Raw genomic sequence first — 24,054 nt, 5'->3', positions numbered from 1 at the left:
CCCTGATTTATAACTGGTTAGTCAGGAGTTTGTGATAGGCTAGTGTTTATGACTGACATGTGAAGCTGGGAGGAGCTAGGTTGTGAGATTGCCTCAACCTATGCTTGACCCTTTTTTATCTGGTAGTTGGTGTCAGAATTTAATTAGAAGAAACCCGGTGTCTTAGTTACTTTTTACTCATTGTTGAGACAAGATACCTGATGCCCAAAGTTAGGGAAGGAACGGTTTATTTCCTGCAACTCTTGGAGGTTTCATTCTATACTCAGGTGGCTCCAAGGCAGCAGGGCATGGCAGGGCAGCCATTCATGGCTGGCTGCAAACATCAAGGCATGAACCGGCAAAAAGAGAGAGAGAGACATACCTTCTTTCAGCCAATGAATTGTATCCTGGCTCCACTGCTGAGCAGGTGAAACACTTACACCACCAATCCAAGCGCTAGACAACAAACCAATCCCAAATGCTACATTTGGTCAAGTCCATAATTCATGAGGCTTGGGGGCCACTGACATAAACCAGGACACCTAGCTATGGTCCTGGAAGAATTCCTTGATGTAAGAAGAAACAACACCCTTTTCTGGCATCATGTCAAAAGTTATTGTATTGAATGATGTGTGAGTGAAAGGGTATAAATACTGGGTTTTCTTACATAGTGGTGTATCATTATTTAACTTTTTAAAAATGACAATATCAAGCCCATTTTGTGTGCTTGTGTACGTACATAGCCAGCCTCTTTTATGAAGTGGCTATTACATATTTTGCCAATCTGAAGCAGCTATTTTCATATTCTAAATAGTAGCCATTTTGAACTGTGTTTGTTACAAATTGTCTTCTTGTTCCAACTTGCATTTTCAAAACTCTGAGGTTATTGAACAAGAGATCCTAACTAACATAAGTCCACTTGTCCAAGTTTTTCTTTTATAGTTAATGCTTTTATTGTCTTGTTTGATGAGTCTTTGTCCAATTTGAATTACAAAGGTAATATTCCAGACACGTATATAGGTATGAGAGAATTTAACGTTTTTTACATTTGGCTTTATAACATAATTGCAGTTAAATTATGTAATTATCAGTGATAATGAAAGATGTTTTTAATTTTTTCTCTTGCAAGGAATTATTAGATTGTTCCTGCATAATTGAATGTTTTGTTGAGTATTCTTATTTTTGAGTTTTGCAAGTTTATGATATATTTTCAATTTAAATTCTCTGTCATACACATGATTTGCACTGTACTGGTTTTTTTTTATATTTCTGTTTTGTTTTTTATCTTCTGAGGAACAGAAGTTTTACTCTGATGTTTACTCATCAGCTTCATAGATTGTGTTTTTGATGTTGCATCTGAGAACTTTTGTCACATCCACCATTCTTTTATGACTTTCCTTCTAGAAGCTTTACAGTTTTAGATTTGACAGGCCTGTGATCCTTTTAATGTTGATTTTTATTATGTTTAATATCGTTATGGCCAAAGAACAGTTTTTTTCATTTCCCTGAATCCTACAGAACAGTTTATAGGTGAATAATGGTTCACCTGTGTATTGAGAAGCAGTAAGATACATTTGATCCACTTTTTTTTTAGCTTCTACAAAAGAACATGGAATATTGGTATGGATTTGTGGGCTGCTTAGGCATAACAACAATATTCTAATCCATGAACATAAGATGTCATTCTTGTTCGTGTGTGTGTGTGTGTGTGTGTGTGTGTGTCCTCTTCAGTTTCTTTCTTCTGTTTTTTTGTTAAGAATTAAACTCAGGACCTTGTGCTTGCCAAGCAGGCACTTAGGCTTCTGAGCTACATCCCTCGCCTTTCAGTTTCTTTCATTAATATATTTTCATTGTAGAGTTTTTTCACCATCTTGGTTAAATTTGTTTGATTGGTTGGTTTGGTTTTTTGAGCTTTTATACATGGGATTGCTTTCTTGAGTCTTTTTTTTTTTTTTTCCTTTGTCAACTAGTTCATTACTGGTATATAGAAACACCACTGACTTACTGTGTGTGTGAATTTATCTAATGTCCTGTGTGCTAAGCTGAATTTGTTATCCTGTTCTGACAGCCTTTGGTGGAGTCTTTTCTCTAAGTGGTAGTAGTTTGACTTTGTTCTTTCCCTATTGGATACTTTTTCTTCTCTAATTACTTTGGCCAAGATTTTCAGTACTATGCTAAGTTAAAATGGTGGGCATCTGTGCCTCATGTTCAGAGCTCAAAGCAAACACTTTTAGTTTTCCCCATTGAGATGATATTTGGATTGAGTGCCCTTCAATTTGATACTTGATCATATGTGCCCTTAATTGTTTTAAGATATTTTCCTTCTGATTTGTTGAGTTTTTATCATGAAGGAATATTAAATTGTATTAAATACTTCTGTGTGTTGAGAGGTTCATTTTTTTGCTTTCTTTTAATATGTGTGTTATAATTATTGATTGGCATATGCTAAGTCTTCCTTGTATCCAAAGAATAGATCCTGCTCGGTCATAGTATATAATCTTTGACATGCTGTTGGATTTTATTTAGAAGCTAGTATTCTGTTGAAGACTTTGGCGTGTATTTAACTTTCTTTTGTGTGTTGCTGTCTAGTTTTGGTATCATTAATGGTAGTCAGAATTCTCTTGTTTTGGATGTTTAGGAGTAATTTAAAGAGTTGTTTGTTACTCTCTAAAGCTTTAGTTTGAGGCAGAAGGGATTATAAATTCAAGCCTAGCCTAGGCAAGTGACTTAGTGAGCCCTGTTTCAAAATTTAAAAAGAAAAGAAAGCCTAGGAGGAGTTAGTTCGCTGCAAAGGTCTTGGGTTCAATGTTCAGTTCCACCGCCAACCCAAAAAGAAGTAGTCATTCAGTTGTGTGCATATTTTTTATGTACTGATTGAATTTCTTTGTTCATTTTCAGTCTGTTTTTCTGTTTCTTTGTAATTTTATTAAGTTACATAGTCCAAGATATTGTCCATTTCTTGGAGGTTTTCCAATTTTTTAGTGTAAAATTGTTCAATAATAGACCATAACAATCCATTATTTTTCCACGGTACCAGTTATTATTGCAGTAGCAAGCAGAAACACCAAAACAACTCACAGGATTTGGAAGCAGATTTATTTATGTCAACAGGCACTGATTGGTTTCACTCCCAAAATATCAAGCCCTGATCTCTGGTGGTCTGATCCGGCCTGCAGATCAACAAGTTCAGAGCTCCTGGAGGGGAAACGGGGATTAAATAAAAGACATGGGGGAGACAAAAAGAGATGAAGGCAAGATGATGTGACCCAATCAAGCCTCCGGTTTATTGAGAAAATAATCACACCTTTTATAGGCTAAGGGCGGGAGCTGGGACAGGAAGAGGTTAAACAGATGAATACAACAGGGTTACCATCACATCCGGATAAGTGACGTAAGCAGAAGAGGATTATGGTTAATGTAGGCAGACGCAGTGCCCATAGGAGAGAGAGAGAGAGACATCTAGGCAGCAATGCCTGACACTCGGCTCCCTACATCCCTTCCCTTTTTATATTATTTAATTAAGAGTATGGCAGGCCCTGTGAGGACAGCGTCTGTCTTAGGTCAAGGACCTCATTGCATGAACCCAACCAGGCCTTACCCGTCATGGGCTTGCAGAACAGCAGTTGGTCCTGTGCCTGTCTTAGGTGGCCATTGGAATTAACATGTATGTCCAAGTTGCCCGTCTCTGACTGCCTGTCCATTGCCCCAGGGCAGTCAGGCCGCATCATCATATGGGCCACTCGTGGGAATTCCTTCCCTGTAGGTTTGTTGATCTGCCAACTCCAGCTGATGATAGTGTACCTGAATGGGCTTTGCCATAAATGCGTCTATCCGGTTATTAATGAACATCATAATCCTCTGAAAAATACAAGACTCACAGAAATGAGAAACAATAGGTCAGCTAGGGGACCCAAAAGGGGGACTAGGTAAGGGAAAAACTCCCCCCCCCCCAAAATCAAGGAGAAGGGGTTGACAGTCATTTGTTGGTGTCTCTGTATGAAGTCATTCTCCTGTGTCTTGGAGCATGCCTTGTATAACACTGGATGCAGTCTATTTGGCTGGTGTATGTTCCTCCAGACCGAGAAGAGCCTCTTCCGCAGTCATGGGGTTCCGTGCATGGCTGTCAGCAGTTGCAGTCTGTTTGGCAGGGGTCAAAATCCACCATGGGTGTGGTGTGGCTCAAGAAGGCTGGTTAAGCCACATAAGGCTCCAGGGAGATGTGTCACCTGTAAGAGAACACAGGGGATTGTGCCTCAGGAAATAACATTATTCCTGGGCATTACATGGGGTCTTTGAAGAACTGTCTACTTGCTTTACAAGGCGTTCAGGTAGCCATCTAGCTTCTCTATCTTGTTGAGAGTAAACACACACTGAACCTCGTCCCCAGATAAGGACTGGATCAGGGCCATTCCACACATTGGTTAATGGGTCTCTCCATAACACAGATGCAAACCGTGTTTGAGTCTGAGTATGCCAAAACCGAGATGCTGCGGAGCAGCCTGAAGCATCCAGGGTCAGAAAATTTAAAATAAAAAGAGCATGTGAAAGGACATTTCTAGGGGACCCCTGGGTGGGGTACCATGTCTCCCTTTTTATTTTATCTATGGTGAATTTAAGAGAACGATGCGCACGTTCAATAATGCCTTGTCCCTTAGGATTATAAGGTATACCTGTAGTGTGGAGGATATTAAGGCTTTTACAAAATTGAGCAAAGGAGGTGCTGGTATAGCCAGGGCCATTATCGGTCTTGAGCTGTTGAGGACATCCCAGAACTGAGAAGGCTGACAGCATATGGGCTATAATGTGTTTAGCAGCTTCTCCAGTCTGGAGAGTGGCAAAAATGAAGCCACTATAAGTGTCAATAATGACATGTACATATTTTAGATTGCCAAACTCATTGAAATGGGTAACATCCATTTGCCATAAGGCATTAGGAATTAAACCTCTAGGGTTGACTCCTAGGTGTTGAACAGGTGAGTGGATAGCACAAGATGGGCAATTTTTTACAATTTGTCTGGCTTGCTCACGGGTAATTTTGTAGAGAAGGCGGAGGGTGTGAGCATTGAGGTGGTGTAACTGGTGGGCTTGTTGGGCCTCAGACACCTTGGAGTCCTGAGCCATAAAAACCTGTGCTCGTACAGCAACATCAGCCAAATGATTTCCTTGGGCAAGAGGCCCTGGGAGGTTGGAATGAGCTCGCAGATGACCGATAAAGAACTTATGACGGCGAAGCCATATGAAGCATTGTAATTGTTTGAACAGATTTGCAGCTGGGGAAGCATGACATATAGTAGCAACAGTCTCTAATAATGGAACAGACTGGGCAAGATAAGCACTGTCAGTATACAAATTAAATGGTTGGTCAGAGTAAGCAGCAAAAGCTGCAAGAATAGCTTCTAACTCTGCTAATTGTGCAGAGGAAGTATCTGCCTGGAGGGTAGAAACATTGTCTTGAGATACATAAGCAGCCCTTCCGGAGGATGAGCCATCAGTGAATAAAACCAGGGCACCCGGAAGGGGTTGTGAAGCTGTGACTTTAGGGAATATAAATGAGTGACGATTAGCAAAGTCAACTAGCTTATTTGGAGGGTAATGATTGTCAATAGTCCCTGAATAGGAAGCTAAGGCAATAGGCCATACTTCCGTACTCTGAAGTAGCCAATCTATTTGGTCTTTTGTAAAAGGTTGAATGATAATATCTGGTTCTTTGCCAAAGTAACATTTTCCCTGCTTTCTACCCTGGATTATTAGGTCCGAGACAGCTTGGAAATAAGGCAAAAGTGTTCTTTTTGGAGAGACTGGTAAATGGACCCACATGAGGGGAGCTTGTTGCCAGAACACTGCTGTAGGGCAAAGCTTTGTATTAAAAATGAGAAACTGTAAAGGCTCATTGTAGTCCATAAAGGAAACAGTTTGTTGAGCAATAGCCTCTTCTACTTTACTGAGCGCTCTCCTGGCATCAGGTGTAAGCTCTCGGGGGGAAGTTGGATCTATGTCTCCCCGAAGCAGCGCATAAAGGGGCTGTAAATCATGTTTAGTTAATTTTAAAAATGGTATGAGCCAATTAATATCTCCCAATAGTTTTTGGAAGTCATGAAGTGTAAAGGAATAGAGAAAAAGCAATCTTTAAGATCTATGACAATTTTAAAAAATCCTAAAGGAATGTCACTGAGTGAGGGGAGGCCAGGCTGTAGAGGCCCCTTTAAGACCATTGTCTTATTTATCGCCCTAAGGTCTTGTAGCAGCCTCCACTTTCCTGACCTTTTCCGGATAACAAAGATAGGTGTGTTCCAAGGGGAATTACTAGGAACAATGTGGCCTGCATGTAACTGCTCCTGCACCAGCTGCTGTGCGGCTGCAAGCTTTTCAGAGTTAAGGTTGTTTCTAAAGGCTTATATGAATCCCCAATTTGCCATGGAGGCACAGGGAGTGGCGGGCTGCCATCCTGGGACCTGCTGATCATGTCAACAGGTGGAAGTAGTGGCAGATCACCATGTACAAGGACCTCTAACAGGCCATCATTCTCTGCATCTGAGAAATCAGTGGCTTCAGATTTTTCTGAGGACGGTTTTGAGGTAGATTTAACAGAGTTGCGCAGGGCAGCCTCACCCAGTGCAACTGTCTCCTCAGCCTGAGGGTCTGCATGCCTCTGGGCAAGCAGCTCAGAAATTAAATTCCAATATGTAAAGGTAGTCACAGGAACCTTTTTTGGACCGAAAACTCTATAATAATCTTTTAAAACATCTCTTACTGTATTCCACCTCTTGGTATCTATAGAACCCTCTAGGGCAAACCTTAGAATAAATTGAAAATACTGTAATAATTCTTTTGTTCCAACCCTTATCTCTCTTGTCTTTAATGCCTTTATAAGGCCTCCGACGAACACTTCGTGTTCGCTCAATACTTGACCCATGTCCGGGAAGGGAAATGGGGTTGCCGTTCACTCATCGTGACTCGGGCAGGACGTCGGGTAGTCGTCTGCGCAGGTCTTGGCACTTGATTTAATGTCCTGTTGTTTTAAGCTTTAATCCTTGATTCAGTTTACTCATTCCTCGGCCGAGGTCTCTGGTTCAATTTGCTTTCACTTTCGGTTTAAGCCGGCTGTCTCTCGAACGGCTCCCTCATTAACTTCTCCGTGCCAGGAGCCCCACGTTGGGCGCCACTTGATCCGGCCTGCAGATCAACAAGTTCAGAGCTCCTGGAGGGGAAACGGGGATTAAATAAAAGACATGGGGGAGACAAAAAGAGACGAAGGCAAGATGATGTGACCCAATCAAGCCTCCGGTTTATTGAGAAAATAATCACACCTTTTATAGGCTAAGGGCGGGAGCTGGGACAGGAAGAGGTTAAACAGATGAATACAACAGGGTTACCATCACATCCGGATAAGTGACGTAAGCAGAAGAGGATTATGGTTAATGTAGGCAGACGCAGTGCCCATAGGAGAGAGAGAGAGAGACATCTAGGCAGCAATGCCTGTCACTCGGCTCCCTACAGTGGTCTCTGGTTTATGTGAAACTAGCACGCTGGAAGTACAGAGGCAGAATAGCTTGTCAATTGGGAATTGATTTATGCAGTGTGCATCACAGTGACCAGCTGTTTCTAAGAGAGAGGAGCAAATGGATGTGCTTGCAAGGCAGGTGCTTAGGCCGCTGAGCTAAATCCCCAGCCCCATTTCTTCCTCTCTTAATTATTCTTCTTTGTGATTGATGGTTTTCTATAGTTTGATTCTTTTCTCTTTCACTTGTGTATCTATTTTACCTGTAAGTTTTATACTTGGCATGTTTTCATGATGGTAGTTACTTTTCATTAATTTTAGGCCTCCTTTGCTTGCCTGAAATTATTTCTCCTTTATGCCTAAAGTTTTCAGCTTTGTTGGGAAGTTTTCAGGTGTTTTTCATTAAATATGTTTTTCTGCCTTTCTCTTTTTTTCTATGAAATTATCATAGTTCAAATATTTATTCTCTAAGCTGTGTCCTAGCTTACTTTGTTATTCATTACTCTTTTGTCTTTTTTTGTTTTTTCTTCCTATGATAATTAATTCAAGAAAACCTAGAGAAATTTCTCCTTCAGCTTGATGCCTGCAGTTGAGGCTTTTAATTGAATTTACTTCATTGAGCTTTTCTACTTCAAGGTCAGTCTGCCTTTTTTTTTTTTTTTTTTTTTTTTCCTTGAGATACTGCAGTATCTTTTCATGTAATCCAGGCTGGCTCAAACTCATTTTTCCTGACTTAGCCTCCACGTGCTGAGATTGCGGAGCACCTCCACATCCAGCTTGTTTGTTCTTGGATGAGGTTTTTCTTGGATTTCCATTTTCATCATGAATTGTGTATTAGTCAGCTTTTCTGTTGCTGAGAAGAAAAAATACCCAATATGCACAACTTACAGAAGGGTTTATTTTGACTCACAGTTTTAAAGTCTTGAGTGATTGATTGCTTGACCCCAAGACTAAAACATTATAGTGAAACAAAACTATTCAACTCATGGCATCTGGGAAGCGGAGAGGAACAGTGCAGGGACCAGATATCCCCAATGTCACAACTTCATGATCCACTTCCTGCAATTAGACCCCATTTCTTAGTAACCCATTCAACCATAAACTAATCAGTGAGTTAGCCATTAATGAGATTATTACTATTATAATCTAATCACCTCTCTAGAAGTCTTTTAATCCAGTCAGGGTGACAAGCAGTATTAACTGGAATAATAACCCTCTGGTAAGGTCAAGATTAAACAGCCAAGATTTCTCCCACTCAAGATACTGGGAAATAATTGTGTTCCTTACAGATAACCATGTTTTCTTACTGTTTATGTATCTGGTGTTCCTATATTTATATCTGTGCATCTTGTCCAATAATTACCTTTTCCATTTTCGGTTTTTCATTTTATACATATAAAATCCTACAGTAGAATTCTTTAATACTACAGTAGTGAGTGCTAGCATGCTAGTTTGATAAGTTGTGCAAGCTTTGATTCTGGGTAGACTCAGTATTGTGTCTGTGCAGTTCTTCAGTTGTAGTTCTTGTCAGCAATGTTCACAGTTATATCAATAGCTTAGAATACAAATGCTAGAGTGGATATGATGGTAGCCCAATTTTGTTGAGGGCAGTGCTGCCTTCTAGTTGGCTGTTAGGCCAGGCACAGGAGCATATAGGCCACCATTATGCTTTGACTTCCGCTCTTTGCCCACCTGCCTGTTCTCTGGGGGACAAGGCACTACACAGTATTGGAAGCTAGAGTCTTAAGCTTTTTTGCTGACCTTGGATCTGAGCAGTAGCGTTGTAGTGCCACAGTCACTCATATGATCATGTTGGGATGATGACAGTCTCTGTGGCTGGTACCTCCCCAGGGTGGGACAAGCCACCTCAGTGGGTCCAGTTTCAAGATGACTCTAAACCATAGCAGTGTCACAGTGGTGGGGATTGTACAATGTAAGCATCTATTTTGTGATAATACAGCTTCAAGACAGTTCTCCAAATTGTTTATGGTCTGTGAGGACCACAGGACTCTACATTGGCAGTGGAGTCCCCAGCCCTGTTTTTGCTTTTTGAAATGTGTATATGACAAACTTTAAACAATATGGAATAACTCTGTCATACTTTAGATTCTACTCAACCAGTTTTCTTCTCTAGTCACTGTATTTTTTAATATTCTTCCAGAGATAATTAATGCATATTAAGATGTAAACATGTAAAACATTTTATACACAATGGTCTAATGTTACATCTTTCACTTAACACTGCTTTAGGGAGTGCTCCATTGAAAAGGAACATTGAAGTCTGTGCCGTATTTTAAATTGGAAGCATACTGGTTTGTTTTATGGATGTACAACTAGCAGTCCTCTCATATATTAATAAGCAGTAGCTAGGAATCATGAATACTGATCTTTTCCCTTTTGTGTAACAATGTCTACTTGACAGATGGTTTTCTTTAAAATAAATAATTTGTTTAAAATAAATATTTATATATTTATTTATATAGCTGAGACCACAAAGAAAAATGAGTCATTTTTAGGGAAATACATGCACCTTGAGACCACAATGTTAAGTGGAATAAATTAAGACACAAGCTTAATTATTACATAGTTTTTCTTACAAGAAAGACCCAAAATATAAATAAAGAACACAATAAAAGGTAGATAGAAGTAGATAGATCTTTCTCAAATAGGAAAGCAATCAAGAGATGGAGGGAGAAAGGAAAGAAATGAAATTTTAAAGGAAATTTGTATGTGTTATGTACATGTATCAACTTCACACAATTAATGGAAATATTATGTACTGCAAATATGTACCCCAAAAAAGAGGGATTAGAAAAGAGATAGGAGTGATGGAAAAGGAATAAAGGTGCATTATGTACTGTACATGTACCAACTCTCCAAAAGGAATGTACTACAAATGTGTACTAATAAATTTTAAAAACTGAGCCAAAGCATTTTCATTGATTATGTAGACTATTTTTTTTTTGGAGTGGCCTTTTTCCTTCTTTAGACCATATCCACAATGTATTTATTATCTGTATCTTCCATTGTGAATTTCTTTAAGTGATTTGAGTAATAAACTCTTAATCATGTCAGAGCTGGATGTGGTGGTACAATTTGGAAGGCTGATGTAAAACAATTGCAAATTTGAATCTAGCCTAGACAATTTAATGAGACCCTGTCTTGAAATTAAAAATGTAAAAAGGGCTCAGAGTGCAACTTAGTATTAGAGAGTTTGTCTAGCACCTGTCCACAAAGTTCTGGTTTCAATTGCAAGTGCCTATCACAATCCATCAATCAAATAAAGTAAAATTTTGGGGCAAAACCTCTAAGACTCTGTCATTTGCCTTAGTATTTTAATCCCTTTAGCCACTTTCACATAATCAGCGCAAACTGATAACAAGCACATCCTATCATTGATGAACACATACCTCATGATGTGAATAAAGGTATGAAGGTTTTTTTGTGGTAGACTGCTTGTCAAAATATTGAGTGTGCCAAAATCATTTATTTTACTCAGCAAACCAAGACTATTGGTTGGTCATGTGATGAACCAGTGAAATAACAGTTGTTTAAGGGATTTTGTGTTCCATAACTTTAGGTAACCAATGGGTGAGGGAGCATCTAAATTATTTCAAGCATTTTGCTTTCCATAGTATTTCAAGAAATATATATATAATCATGTGTTCTGCACACATGTAGGAATCTTTATTTTTCCTTGAAATGGAATTACTTTGTGTCTTTGTTTTTTTCAATACATGTTGTAAAAGGGAATCCTAAAATATTTTATTGCTTAATTTTTAGTGTTTAACTGGGAAAATAAAATATGACTTAGGAATTTTTTTCTGTGAAAACTAACCAGTTCCTCTTTTTTCTTCAATTTGCCCTGTTTTCAGTTGTAAAGAACACAAACTATGTTCCCAAGTCATAAAATACATTAACAGCATTTAAAGCATTAAGTCGTAGAATCCAGGCATCTCAAACAAACAGCCAAGTCACTTTTTATGCTGTTATGCTCCGTCTTCAGTTTGTCCCATTGCAACAAGCACGTTTCTCAAGTTGAGGAAATCTGATCTTACTTGGACACTAGTTTGCTGTGTTAAGAAGTAACACTGAAAAAGGCAAAGAATCTTTGTGGGCTTTTTTGTTTTTGTTTTGTTTTTAAATGACTAAACCAGGTTTAGTAGTACATGTGTAGTAATCTTACTGATGGAAGGTCAGGATAGGAGAATAGAAAGTTGGAATCCAGTCTGGGCAGCTAAGTGACTTAGTGAGACCTATTTCAGAATAAAAAGAGGCTAGGGATAGAATTCAGAGTGAAAACCTTGGGTCAAGGGCTAGATCCTTGATATTTAGTGTTAGCTAGATACTTCTGTATTTGTTTCCTTAAGAAGCAACTGTTTGTTGAACGTTTGTTTGTTAATGTTTTCAGTTGAGGCTTTTATTACCTAGGAGCTTTTGGTAGCTTATGGTAGAATTAAGTAGAGGACTAGTTGCCAACTGATGTACAAAATCCATAAGGTTTTGGGTTCAAATTGTAAGTATTTCACTTATTCTCTGTGTATTGCAATGCTGCTTCAAGTTCTGTCTTGTCAGTTACTAATACATACTCTCTGCCAATTACTTTCTCTTGCTCCACTTAATAATCACATACTAGTGCTTTGAAAATTGGCAACTATAGAAATCTCTGAGAAAAGTATAGATATGATTGGAAGTTATGTATGAAATGGGGACCTGCTATTCATTGCATAACCCCAGAATCTTGAACCTTACAATCTTAAATATTTTCCTATAATGTACTATGCATTTCTAAAAGCTAAAAGGAAGGATTTTGAAAATTTCTTTAAAAAACTGATTGAGGAGATAGGTATCCTGATAGGAAACCTGACTTAAACAGTACACAGTGTATAATTACATGAAAGCATCACAGTAACACATTAATATGTATAGTTACATTTTATGCATGTTAATTTTGTAAAAAAAAATTAACCTTACAGTTAATCAATGGGCATTGGGAAATTTGTAAAATAGAAGAAAGAGAAAAAACAAATATGAAAACAACATGGGGATTAGTTGATTAATTGTGTGGCTATGTGAGCATGAGAGGAAAATTCTGGGAAGGATAAAGAGATAATTAAGTATTTTTGGAACTGGCAGAAGCACCTGCCTGGCAAGCATGAGGTCGTGAGTTCAATCCCCAGTACCCCTCCCAAAAAACATATATATCTATAAATATTTAAAATTGTGATCAAAACAAATTATTTGTTTATTTATTAGCTTTTTAAACTTAGTGCATGTTTGCAGTATGTAATGAATACATTCATCATGGGGAGTTAGTACATGTACATATCACATCTTACTCCTTTTTACTTTCCATTCCCCCTCCACCCTCATTCTCCCTCCTCCATAGACCCCTTTCCATCTCTTTGTTTCCTGTCATCTTTTATTTTGCTAAGTTATATATACTTGGGCTATTTTATATAAGAGAAACCATGCAGTGTTTAACTTTCTGTAGTTCCTTTGTTTTGCTTAACATTATAGTATCAAAGTGATAACTATTGAGGTAAAATGCAATTTAATGCTTGTAGTATGTAATGGTTCACTGACTTTGCAAGCCTAAAGCTCATCTAGTAAGACATAACACTATGCATAACAATATGCAATGTAGCATCTATAGGGAATCTCCTTCTGAAAATGGTAGCCATTGTTACTTCCCTATCCTTGTTTTAAAGTCCTGTATCATTTTTATTCTTTTTTTCTGTTTTTTTGAGTTTTTTTCTGTTTTGTCTTGTTTGATTTTATTATGTCTGATGGCATGGGCAGCTGTTTCAAAGATAACAATATATTATGGTAGGCATTTTGGATTTACTTTTATCTTGTTTTGAAGTCCTTTATTGCATTCATTGTTTGGCTTTTATTGGTTCTATTCTATTTTGTTTGATTTTTACTATGTCTGAAGTTATGGACAGCTATTTTGAAAACAACAAGAGGCATATGGTAACCATTGTTGATTTCCTGTTATCTTGCTTTGAAGTCCTATATCACGTTAACCCTGGTTTGTTTTGACTGGCTTTATTGTGTTTTATTTTACTTGATTTTATTCTCTTTAAAATAAAAATTACCCCAAAAAAGATACATTCATTTTCCTGTAAATAACTCAAACCTATCATCCTTTATGACTGTATAGTATTCCATTATGTATATATAGCAAATTTTTTAACCACTTATTTGCTGAAGTACATATAGTCATTTTCCAACATTTACCTCTTGTGAATTGTGCTGCTATAAACATGGATATGAATTTATCATTGTATTATGATGTTTTCAGAACTTTTGGAAAGGTACCCAGAAGAGGTATAACAAGATAGAATAGAGTTTCCACCTTTAGTTTTTGAGACTCTCCATACTGATGTCAGTAGTTAACCTGGTTTACATTCCCACCAACAATGTAGAATGGTTCCTTTTCCCTGCCTACAACCTTGCCAGTATAATGATATTTTCTGAGTCTCTGATAGTCATTTTTCCTCCAATAAGAGAATATCAATCTTGTTTTGATTTATATTTCTCTAATGGCCAAAGATGCTGAACATTTTTTCTTGTACTTATTGGCCATTCATAATTCTTTCTTTTTTAATGGAAAAAAGTAAAAATTTCATAACAGAGTAGTAAGAAAATAACAGTTAATATATTGAGTATTGTTATCTTTAAAGTAGTTAATCAGTTACAAGAGTGTTATTTTCTGTGTAGCCCATTCCATTGAAATGAAAAATAATGACTTCATAAAAAGTTAACTGTAGTTTGAAAGACAAAACTTCAGCTTACCAAGTAATTTAACATTAACCCTGCTGTGTCAACTTCCCTTGTAATGTTTTTAAATGCTACTGTAGATCATTAAATTTCTTTTTGGAGGTGAGGGTAATGTGTATCCTCTTCTACCTAGGAGGGGCTTTTTCCCCCCCTAATTTATTCTCAGTAGCCCAGCTAGCTTTTCTTAGAATAATTGAAAGATTGTCAGACTAGAAAATTTACTGTAAAATGAAGCAAAATTTTATCTCCTTAAATCTTAAGAGCTGTAAAATAATCTAAAATGTTTTTTTTTTAAATCTCCAAATAAGATGCTGTTCTAAGATGTTTATGTCTTTTAATAGTTTAAATATCTTATGGTCCAAGGTGGTGGGGCAGCTCTGTTCAAGATCATTTGGAATCTTGTTGGTTGGGAGTCTTTTCTGGTCTTTGGGCTCACATCTACATAGTCAGAACTGACTCAGTTTCACATCTTCCAATCTGGCAAGTATGAAAATACTAATCTAACTCTGGTTTATGACTAGAAGTTTTGCACATTAAGTTTTACTCATAATCATTGATTTACACTAATAAGTAAGTATCATAACTTTATAGGAGGCTAGCAACATACCCTCTTTCTGTATGGCTAAACTTATTTCTATAGACAAAGGGAAGAACATCGTAGAAAACAGCTAAAAATTGTCCAATTTTTCAAATGCATCCAAGTTAGTACTGCATTGTAGCTTTAGATGAGATGTGTTAATTAAAAATTCCTGAATATGCTGTTATCTTAAAACCTGGCTTTTCCAACTGGAAGACACCGTTTTAGGGGAGGAGGTCCATGAAGCTATGTATGAAATGTAGCTTCCTTTCCTGGAGGATGTTTAAAAGAATGTATTTTACTAAAACAGTCACATACATATTTTGGATATGAAAATTAAACTGGCAAGAATGTTAAGAAAAACCTTAAAGATGGCTTCAAAGGATAATTTCAAATTCCCCGGAGACATTTTTCTCTTTGCCATTGTGAATGCTCCCATAGAAACATTTCAATAAGCAAATATTTTGGTTTGTTAAGATTGTTTTATAAAATTAACAGTTTTAAACTATAAATCACAGAAATAATGTTGGCAAAATGAAAAGAACAGTATGTATAAGAAATTAGCCCTCTGTATATCAGCAGTATAGGTATCTTTATTCCAGGAATGTCTTAAGCTATTTCTTTATCACTCTAATTTTATTCTTTGATGCACTGTATACAAGTTAAGTATCTCTTACGCACGATGCTTGAGAATGGAGGGCTTTGCATTTCTTATTTTGTAATATTTGTATATACATAATATGAGTGGGACCCAAGACTATAAACATTTTTATGTCTCATGTGTACCTTATACCAGTGGTAGCGAGTCTGTGACACATGTGCTGCATCCAGCTGTTTGTTATCACTGAAAGCACTAAAAGGTTCACTATTACTGCCTTATACACAGAATGTAAAGGTCATCTTATATAGTATTCTCAATAATTTTGTGCATGAAGCAAGATTTCTTGGTATGGCATTTTCCACTGTAGTATTATATTAGTCCTCAACAACTTTGAAACTTAGCACCTTTAGTATTTCAGATATTCTGATACATTGGTCTATTTTAAGGCCAAAATTTGTTTACATACAGCCTTACTTCTCTTAGCAAAGAAATAACATATAACTTCTAATGGGACTTGCAGACTAGACTACAGTTGTAAAAATAATCTATTGATAGTTAAAATGATTTTTCTTCATTTAAACTGTATTAAAATCAACCATGTTTTAAAACTGATGTTCCCTCTTTCCTTCTTATCATAGGACAGTGAAAAGAGAACCCCATTACATGCTGCTGCCTACCTTGGAGATGCAGAAATCATTGAACTGCTTATTTTATCTGGTATGGTAATCTTTGTGTAATAAAAATAAATTTTGAGTATTTTTGACATAATGTTTCTCAACAATAATTGACTGTTTACTGTATAATTGGTCCTTCATTTTTAATTTTTTTCCATCAACTGTGAAATTTACTTATTCATTCTTTAAATTCTGATCACATGTGCTGTTCTGGGTATAGAGAACATTAAAGAACAAAACAAAGATTGCTTCACTGTGTTTAGACTGTGCTGGAAAACCAGCCAATAAATGTAATATTATCTTACTGTTTGTTAAAAGATAGTTAAGTACTGTGAAAAAATGAAAAGATAGGTCAGAATATTGAGAGGGAGGTAAATATAAGAAATTACCCTTTATTTTTTAATTTTTCCAGTATTCATCTTGTGAAATAATGATAAACTGTCTTAGTAAATAGTGTTTATTATGATAAAACTGCCTGTAGTCCTAAAACAGACAAACAGAGCTGAGAAATAGTATTGTTATAGCAAGATTGCTTTAATGATATTTATGGAAAGATGTGTGGAGTTGAACCGTGCTTATATTGACATATATCCATAATAAAATTGGAGTAGTATTTTTTGTTTGTGTAAGAGAAATAACTGGGAGAACTGGGAGAAAGAAATCTTATATGAGGTGATTCCATTAATTAGTAGCGCACATAGAATTTTAACATTATAACATCATAAAATTTTTTAAATATGGTTTTTGTGGCCAGTTTCGTAAGTATAGAATTAAATATGATCAAGCATGAACCCAGCTAACATCGTTAGTTCTTTATGAATTACTTCATCTCTGATTTACTTCTTTCTTAAGTTTATTTGTTTGTTTGATTTTTGGTACTAGAAATTGTACTCATGACCTCACCCTTGCCAGACTAGCATTTTGCACCACTGAGACAAATCCCTGGCCCTCTTATGTACTTCTTGAAGATTTCAGTTCATCTGTAGATGGCTGTTTTTTACAAACTTGTCTATGAACTATATAGATAGGAATCAAGGATGTTTTTAAAAATCCTGTTTCCAGGCCAGGGATTTAGCTCAGCGGTTTAAGTGCCTGCTTGGCAAACGTGAGGTCGTGAGTTCAATCCTCAGTACCAAAAAAAAAAAAAAAAAATCCTGTTTCCAATTGAGACATTTTTGCTACAGTATAAACTGATAGATCACAAAATTCATAATTAATGAATTAATATCATAAATATTGTCTAAAAGCTAAGATTTTTTGGTTTGTCTTTTGCGTTTGTATATTGAAAAGCAGCTGTGCTAGAAAGAGTTCATTTCCTTTTAAATCTAAGACTGAGAGCCAATTAGTGTTCCCTGGAAATGGGAGAGAATTATATATGGATATGCCACTAAAAGATGAATTGAAATGACAATCTCATTAAATGAGGTGGAGGTTTCATACCATCCAGTATTCTCCTGAGAGCTTTAATACAGGGAGTATGGGAGTTTTACAAGGGGACTGACAAGGCTTCAAAAGGCCACATTTGAGAAACTTGTCTATGAGAGCCTAGAGATCTTTACGTGCCTTTTCCTTGATTTTATTCTGCTTTCAATTAGGAAAATGGCCAGAGTCTTTTAATCTTATAACTACTGTCACAGCAGAATTTGCCCTAATTGACTATTCCATTATACCATACAGCAAGACTCACTTGTTAGCTAATTTGGTCAGAGAGACCTGGAGTAGTTCCAACAAGTAAAATCCATTTGGGTCATAGCTGAAATTTGATAATTGCCACCAATTTAGCTAGTAAATATCTTCCTAGCAAGGAAACAGGACACTGTAAGACAAACACTCATAGTTACTAAACATTTGGCCTTCAAAGTGGCACATCAGAGCAGGAGTAAAGAATCACCACCTAAGGGTCCCATCAACCCTAACTATGTCCACAGACCTAGAGGAAAGTTTTCCTAGAGAGAAATCAAAACAAAATGTATCAGTAAGCAGTTGAATTGGCTCACCCATGATATCTAAATTTACTCAGGGTTCCTTGGAAGAGTTGGTGATTTTCATGTAACTACAGGGGCATTGCAGCTTCCTCTGGGCCTCTTTAGTCATCAGAGCAGGAAATGAGGATTCTGGCTGGCCTACCTCCTCTGGGAGGAGGACAGTCAAATCTCCAATGCTATGAGTCACACTTAGTAGCAGCCTCACATATAGGGGAGGGGATTGATGCAGTCTGATGCCCTGTATCCAGTCTTACTGCACTTGAAATAGGAACTCTTTCTTTGGATGTCCCTGGGTTTTTCCTTAGATGTCCCGAGTGGGTAATCAACTAGAACATTACCATCTAGAACAGCTATAATTTTGACCTTTTTCCTTTCTCTCTTCTGGGTCCTATTGATTGATCTATCACTTTTACATAAATCTTTTACATTCCTGTGATTAACATGAGAAATTCCTAGTAAGTACAGCAGACCTGTGAACGCTTTCAGTTCTAGTGAGGTGCCATCATAAATACATTTTTAATATGGCTGTTGGTGGGGGCTGGGGATTTAGCTCAGCGGCATAAGGGCCTACCTTGCAGGCAGGCAGTCGTGAGTTCAATCCCCGGTACCAATAAAAAGGAAAAAGACAAAAAAAAAAATATATATATATATATATATGGCTGTTGGTACATACAGAATGTTTTACTTGCATTTCAACCTTTGTGTGTTTCACAGCACCTTATAAGGTCCAAAAAAGGCACGAGTTTAGTCTCCTTTGTCTCCCTAAGAATGGGAATGTATCCCTTCTTAGCCAGAAAGTTGAGAGTCTACAGTATTATAGTTAGATATTCTGAATTGGGCTGCAAACCAGAATATCATCTACATACTGTAGGATGTTTTTTGTTTAAGCTTTAACCTCTGTGTTTCTCTAGTGCCCAAGCAAAAAGATGTCTCAAAACCCTTATGGAAGAATTGCCCAGGTGTATTGCTGCTTTTCTCTTTTCAATGGACTTCTCATGCAAAGGCAAACAGAAATTGGGAATCCAGATGTAGGACAAGAAAGAAAAATGTATCTTGTAGCATTTTTGTCTGTTATGATTTCTTTTTTATTTTATAAAGGATTTTATTTAAAGAGAAAAACAAAACAAAAAAGGGTGGAAGTAATACAGAATTTCAAAAAAACAATAAGAAATCACTAGTTGATTACATTTTGCCTTAGAAGTCACTGTTCAAGTTACAAAGTTAAAGCATACAAAGTGGATATTTAAACAGTGAGATAGCAAACAGCTCTGTTCAATGATCCAATGAAAACATAGTAATATGTTTACCTGTTTTACACACTTACACATGCATATGGATATATCCTTTAGAGCACTTTTTTTCCTCTCTTTTTTATAATAACAATTACCCATTTTAGTTTTTTTTACTCCTACGGTTCTTTTACTTTGTTTGAAGAGAATAAAACCAAATGTGACAAAGCAAAATGGAGTTAAAACAAGAATAGACATAGTATATGTTTTGTAAAAACAAAATACAAGGTGATCAACAATGGCTACTATAATGCCTCTTGCTATCTTCAAAAGAATTGCCCATATCTTAAAGAGGGTAACATTAAAATGCCAAAACAGAACAAAACAAGATCATAAGAAACCAATTTTAAGAAACACTGATTTCAAAGCAAGTCCACTGGAGATCTTTACTGTCTGTCTTATTGTCTCTAGTTTTCTTCCAAATAGTTGTCCCCCTCTTCACACACAGTGAATACACCCTGAATATTAGGAACTAATCTGATCATAACAGGGTGATGAAGGCAAGGTCTTCAAGACCTGACACTGGGGAAGTCAACAGTGATTGCCATAATGTCCGTCATTCTCTTCATAGTTGCTGTCCTTATCTTTACATACGTTGAAATTGAACATAAGAGACTAGACTAATATCACTCTGAACAGTGAGTAATAGTTTTGCTAGATTTTATATCATAATGTTACAGAATTAGCACTGGGTTTCTTGGTGTCTCTTCTTACATCGTGCATTGTATAATTTGTTCCCGTAAACTGTTTAGAAACTCTCCCCATGTGTGAATCTCTACATGTATCCTTTCTGTATCATAGGGAAAAACAGATCATAACAAGACAAAAAAATTCTTAGAAAAACATGAAATGAAAAAGAAACATAAAACCACATTATTAGGTGATCTACAGTAGTTACTATGCTTTCTCTTATTTTCAATAGAGTTGTCCACATCATCAGACATATAATAATTGAACATAGCATTATATAGCTATTTTAATAAAAACCCAACTTTGGAGACATTGTAGGACTTCAAAAGCAGTTAATAATCAAACCGGAATGGGTATGTTATTACATCTTCAGAGTGGTTGCCTCTACTCTTAAGACTCGATATCATCAAGCATACCAAATTTGAATAAAACTAGTCAAGGCAAAACAGCAATTTAACAAACCAGCTTCAAATAAGATCAGTCATAGTAAGACAATGTAAGTAATACAGGTCTTCAGTTTGTGTTAATAGGAAATAAAGGATAGTTGCCGTGGTATAGCTTGCTATTTTGGGGATAGCTATCTGTGCCCTCAACTCTAATATTGGTAGACTGACCTGAACAAAATAAAATCAAACTAAAGCAGAGCGATAAGATTACTGTGGCTTTTAAATCCTGATACACTATTAACAGTGTCCTCTGCCTTCCTTTTTTAGGCAGTTCCTCACCTTTCCCTTTCTCAGGATGCTTTGTATATTTTGGGTCCCACTAATTCCTTTAGTTTTTAGATTAAGGGGCAACTTGCTATCTATCTGAGTGGTGCTGAACCTTTTTACTCCTGAGCTTGATCTTGAGCTGTTCTCTTTTACTTACTAAAGTCAAAAGGTTTTCCTTCCTTCTAGCTTTGTAGTTCTCCACTGCACAAAAGTGTCATAACTTTCCAACCTATCTGTGGCTGCTGGATGAGTTGTCCCTATTTCTCTCTGGTTCCCTGTCACTTAGAGCTTCATTTTCTCATCTTTGACTCAGTTTATTAACCTTCCTTCTGGTTGAGTATATTTCCTATTCAGAGCATCTCAATGGATTCTGCCTCTTAATCTACTCTGCCTGTGTTTCTTTTTATTGGTATATCTAGGCTATGTTAAAAATTAGAGCCCACCTTCTCTGCCTCAACTCTGCTCTTCTATTTTTCTGCTATTATTTGTCCATTTGTCTCCTTCATCCCACTGTCCTCTTTGTTCACTGAGGCCTCTCTGCCACTGTTGATGGAATCCTGTCTTGGAAACATCTTATTTCTCCATTAATTTTGAGATAGAGATTTTCAGTGTACATTAATCTTGGTTGAAGGTTATTTTCTTTCAGGGCTTGGACTATTTTCCCCCAGGCTCTTCTCGATTTAATAATTTGTGTTGATAAGTCTGTCATTATTTTGATGACTTGTCCTTTGGAGGTGATCTGCTTCTCTGGCTGCTTTTAATGTTCTGTTCTTGTGGTGGATTTCTGGAATCTTGATTATTAGGTGTCTGGGTGTAGATCTGTTTTGGTTGTAGTTGGCTGGAGTTCTGTATGCCCCATTTATCTGGATATCATTTCTTTTTCCTATGCTTGGGAAGTTTTACTTAATTATTTCTGTAAATAGTCTTTGTAATTTGTTTGTGGTTACTCCTGCTTCTTCGCTTACATTTTTTATTCTTAGGTTATAGATCCTCTTGTTGTCTTCTAGCCTTTGAATTGTTATTTCTTGGTTCCTTGTTATTTTCAATAGGTCTTTTCTTTCATGATCACACATTGTAAATCTCTCTTCAAGTTTCTAAAGGCTAACTTTTGTTTCTGTCAAGGCATTTTGCCGGCTTTCAGTGGAGTTTTTCGTTTCCTGGTGGTCTCTTTAGATCTGTTTCATGTATTCTAGATTTTGTTTATATTGTTCACCAAAGGTTTCTCTTCCTTTTCTGGGTTCCTCCCTTCTTCCCTCTGTGTTGAGAAGGGCTTAGCATTTCTTTAATTAACCTTTTTATTTCTTGTTTCACTTAGGTTAGAATTTCAGTCACGAATGTATTTCTTTATGTCTGCTGATGTTGTGGCTAACACTGCATGATTGCTGGACTGGTTCTCTCCTGTATTTACCTCCCCTGGGCTTATTTCCCAGGGTCAGCGGCTGGAGGTTTTGTCTTATCTTTTGCTCTTGTCATGTTTCTGGTTTCTTTCAGACAGGTGTGTGGAGGAGATCTCAAGTCTTCACTGTAGTCCTTACAGTTTTTCTAAAGCGTGCTGGCTGGGGGCTTGCTGCTCTCTCTAGTTTGCTGATATCTGAGGTGGCATGCAGTGATGCTGCGGGTTGGCCCCTCCCCTCTGAGGCAGTCAACCAGTGACTGCCTTCAGCACTTTATGCTGTGCTGTGGTAGACATCACAGGGTTGGGACAATTTCGTCCCTGGCTGTTGGTTCCCGACCAGCTGCATGGTTCAGCCCAAGCTACTCCCACTAATTCTCTCTTGGCCAGGGATGGTTGACTGACGCCATTGCGGCGCCAGGCTCTGCTCTACTCCAAGATGTCTTCCAGTCAGCTTCCCATACCACGGGACCCGATTCCCAGCACTCACAGACAGCCAATAAAGCTCTCTACCTTGGCTCCACTCCACACTGCGCTACGTCCTCCCGCCAAGGGCCCGGGACTCACCAACTCCCATTATTGGCAGCCAAGGCTTCGGCGGACATGACCTTGAATCATCAGTGTCCACGGTGCACCCAGCACAGCGCGAAACTGGTCTCATTGAGTGTGTCGGGCTTCAGCCCTCCACCACGGTTTTCCTTCTTCCTAATGTTATTTTTCTTTCGCTTTCCGCCTGGGTTAGTGAAAATCGTTCTCCAATTGTCTGGCCCTCTCCATGTTGTCAGATTCTAGCATCCGGGCTGTTCTCCGTGTCTCCCCCCCTCCCTTCTCTATCCAGCTTCCTAGCAAGCCGCCATTTTTTTTTTTTCTCATCTGTTACAATTTCAACATTGAATGGCAGTGTTGAATGGCATTGTTGACCCCTGCCAAGATCCTCATACTTTTAAACTAATTTCTAGCATTGGATTGTTTCATTCGGTTGAGTGGCCATTTTGCAACATTTCTACTAGTCATATATGTACTCACAGTGCTGGGTTTTTTGATTTTTTGTTTTTTTTCTCAGTCATATGAATCAAGGAAGTCTGCATTCCCTGTGTCTGTATCAGTGAATTCGTGCTCCATTTCACTTTTATAGGAACTTTGGTTCACATGTCCAGAGTCAGAGTCTTCTTACCCTTCCTCCTCATCCATTCACATTGCTCTTCTGTTATGAAAGCACATAGTTTACATGGGGATCATCTTCATCATCAGTGCATGAGTAATCTGATGATTCACTTTTGACCTCACTCATATGCCATTGTATTGAAGTGGGCTACTTCTACCAGAAAAATCTAAAGAGAGCTTTTTAAAACAAATCTTGAAATGACATGAACCTAGTAGACCCTCTGTGATTCTCTGGTAAACATATGCAAAACCAGTTAACTGGAGCATTACGTGAGTAAAAATCTTGTTTTGCCACTTGCACAATGCACTTAAGCTTTTCATTCATCATACCAAGTGATTGAACACATAGATTGTTTCCTGTATCTCTCTGGGAAAGGTACTGAGATGCATAGCCAGCTACTACCATGCTAAAGCACAAATTTACGGTAAAAAATTAAGGGATGCATGGACCCAGAGTTATGCTCTGCACTTTCAAGTACTCAGAATACCTAATACAAGAGAAAAGCTATATAAATAATAGTGGTGTATTGTTTAGAGATTAATTACAAAAAGGTGTATATGTGTTCAGTATATGCTTTTTTTAATATTTTCCATCTGAAGTTAGCTGGGTTTGCAAATATGATTGGACACTAGTTCATGCTTTGTATGATTAGCAGTTTACATTTAGGCTCTTGTCTTATTTTAATTTCTTAACATTTTGGCCTG

The 24,054-nt window shown here is 37.3% G+C and overlaps 1 protein-coding gene across 9 annotated transcripts in view; it reads left to right on the top strand.

Moving 5' to 3' along the window:
* Ankrd28 (ankyrin repeat domain 28) overlaps positions 1–24,054 on the top strand; it is a 207,763-nt gene that overhangs the window by 101,535 nt on the left and 82,174 nt on the right. For all 9 annotated transcript variants that reach the window (XM_063256968.1, XM_063256969.1, XM_005008303.4 and 6 more), the window contains one exon: positions 16,080–16,158. In XM_063256968.1, the coding sequence (XP_063113038.1) occupies positions 16,080–16,158 (79 nt within the window). The remainder of the gene's footprint in view (positions 1–16,079; positions 16,159–24,054) is intronic.

The sequence above is a fragment of the Cavia porcellus genome, unplaced genomic scaffold (genome assembly GCF_034190915.1).
Source record: "Cavia porcellus strain 051 isolate PalLab524CR breed Dunkin Hartley unplaced genomic scaffold, mCavPor4.1 scaffold_10, whole genome shotgun sequence".
NCBI classification, from domain to species: Eukaryota; Metazoa; Chordata; class Mammalia; order Rodentia; family Caviidae; genus Cavia; species Cavia porcellus.
This window is presented reverse-complemented; position numbering and strand designations above follow the sequence as displayed.